The 1,918-nt window shown below is 42.1% G+C and overlaps 1 protein-coding gene across 1 annotated transcript; it reads left to right on the top strand.

The window, feature by feature from the left end:
- Positions 1 to 637: 637 nt before the first annotated feature.
- On the top strand, positions 638 to 1,012 carry LOC129078846 (ubiquitin-conjugating enzyme E2 L3-like). The gene has a single exon (XM_054583824.1). It carries the CDS (start codon positions 638 to 640, stop codon positions 1,010 to 1,012), a length of 375 nt encoding a protein of 124 aa, XP_054439799.1.
- Positions 1,013 to 1,918: the final 906 nt, after the last annotated feature.

Below are 1,918 nucleotides of genomic sequence, written 5' to 3'. Positions count from 1 at the left end.
ATATGAAATGTTAAAGGAACTTGTTCAAGAAAAAGAAGATCAAAACTATGAACATTAAAATGATGACAAACACAACTATCAACAACTGAACCTAAAACAAAAACAAACTAAGCAAACAACTAGGACAGGAGCAGAATCACAGAAATGGAGATCACACAGAGGGTTATCAGCAGGATGGGAGAGGGAGGAGAAGGAGGGAAAGGTACAGGGAACAAGAAACATAAATGGTAGGTACAAAACAGTCAAGGTAAAGTTAAGAATACCATAGGAAATGGAGAAGCCAAAGGACTTATATGTACAATCCATGGACATGAACTAAGGGTGGGGACAGGGAGAATGCTGATGGGAGATGGGGTGCAGGGCAGAGGGGAATAAAGGGGAAAACAAAAAAAAGTAAAAAGAAAAGAAGAAATAATGATCAAAAACTTCCCTAACCTGGTGAAGAAAAGAGACACACAAGTCCAGGAAGCACAGAGAGTAGCAAACAAGATAAAACATAAGAGGCCCACACCAAGACATATCATAATTAAAATAGTAATAGGACCACATTGCACACTGGGAAAGCAGCACCACAAGAGCTAAGATAGAGGCCAGTAGAACATTTATAAAGGACCTTGAAGAAATCCACAAATGTGGAATGAAAAACTTCCAGAACATGCAGGTTAATAAAGCTAACTTATTGACTTGGCAAGGGCTTATTGTTTCTGACAACCCTCCATATGATAAGGGGGCCTTCAGAATTAAAATCAACTTTCCAACAGTATACCCATTCAAACCACCAAAGATCATATTTAAAAAGGTGAAGGTCTGTCTGCCAGTAATTGGTGCTGAAATTGAAAAGCCAGCAAAAAAAACCAACCAAGTAACCCAGTCCCTCATAGCACTGATGAACGACCCCCAGCCGAAGCCTCACCTTCAGGGTGACCTAAATGAAGAATACTCTAAGGACCATAAAAATTCTGTAAGAATGATGAAGAGTTTACCAAGAAATATGGGAAAAAGCAACCTGTAGACTAAAATCTGCCTCAATTGCTTCCAGCAAGTGTGAATAGTGCATTCAGACCCCACTCAATGCAGGACCCTGGAAAATTGACATGTGCCACTGCCTTACATTCACTTGTAGCAGTTACTAACTTTCTATAGTTTCCTTAATCATAAGTGGTCTAGGTAACCTATAAAGAAAGGATTAAGAATGTAAGGCTTCTGGTCAAGATGGCAGTGTAGGCAGACATGGCTCGCCACTTCACACAACCACATCAACTAAATATAAAATATTTAATTGTTCTACAGAAAAACAGCTAAAATATAGAACAACCATCACTCAAAACATCAGAAATTGAGTTGAATGAAAGTCTGAAAACTACAGAATTAAAGAAACCACATCCATCCAGACTGGTAGGAGGGGTGTAGATGCGGAAAGGGCTGGTCTCTCACCCATGTGTGGTAGATAAAAATTTGAGAGGGCTATCTTAGGAGTAAGGAGTCCCAGCCACACAACAGAACCCCCAGCCCAGGGTTCCAGTGTCAGGAAGACAAGTCCCCACAACTTCTGGCTGCAAAAAGCAGGGATTGAGTTGGAACAAGAACCTTCTGGAGCCCCAAGCTGTTCTTTAAAAACCCACAAACAGACTCACCTACTCACACTCACTTCCTCTGAGCTACAGCACTGGGGTGGCAGCTTGAAGGGTACGAGTGGCATACTGGGAGAGACCAAAGTATCTGACATCGGGATGAACAGAAGCCACTGTCCCTCTTCTGAGCCATTCCCTGCCACAGAGCCATGGAGCTGGCAAGCTGATACCATATGTGAGACTCCATCAAACTAGCTAACACTGTTTAACCCACCTTGGCAATCCCCAGAGATGGCACCACCTGACTTATGGGCCCACCCAAGCTGCTTTTCTATATGAATAATTGG

Source organism: Pteronotus mesoamericanus, unplaced genomic scaffold (genome assembly GCF_021234165.1).
Source record: "Pteronotus mesoamericanus isolate MK-2021 breed Mesoamerican mustached bat unplaced genomic scaffold, CSHL_Meso_final contig_74, whole genome shotgun sequence".
Lineage (NCBI taxonomy): Eukaryota > Metazoa > Chordata > Mammalia > Chiroptera > Mormoopidae > Pteronotus > Pteronotus mesoamericanus.
The sequence above is the reverse complement of the archived record's forward strand: the minus strand, read 5'-3'. Positions and strand labels throughout refer to the sequence as shown.

Bases quoted from the DNA above. Each gene is read 5' to 3' on its own strand.
- LOC129078846 (XM_054583824.1), top strand. From the start codon at position 638: ATGAAAAACTTCCAGAACATGCAGGTTAATAAAGCTAACTTATTGACT.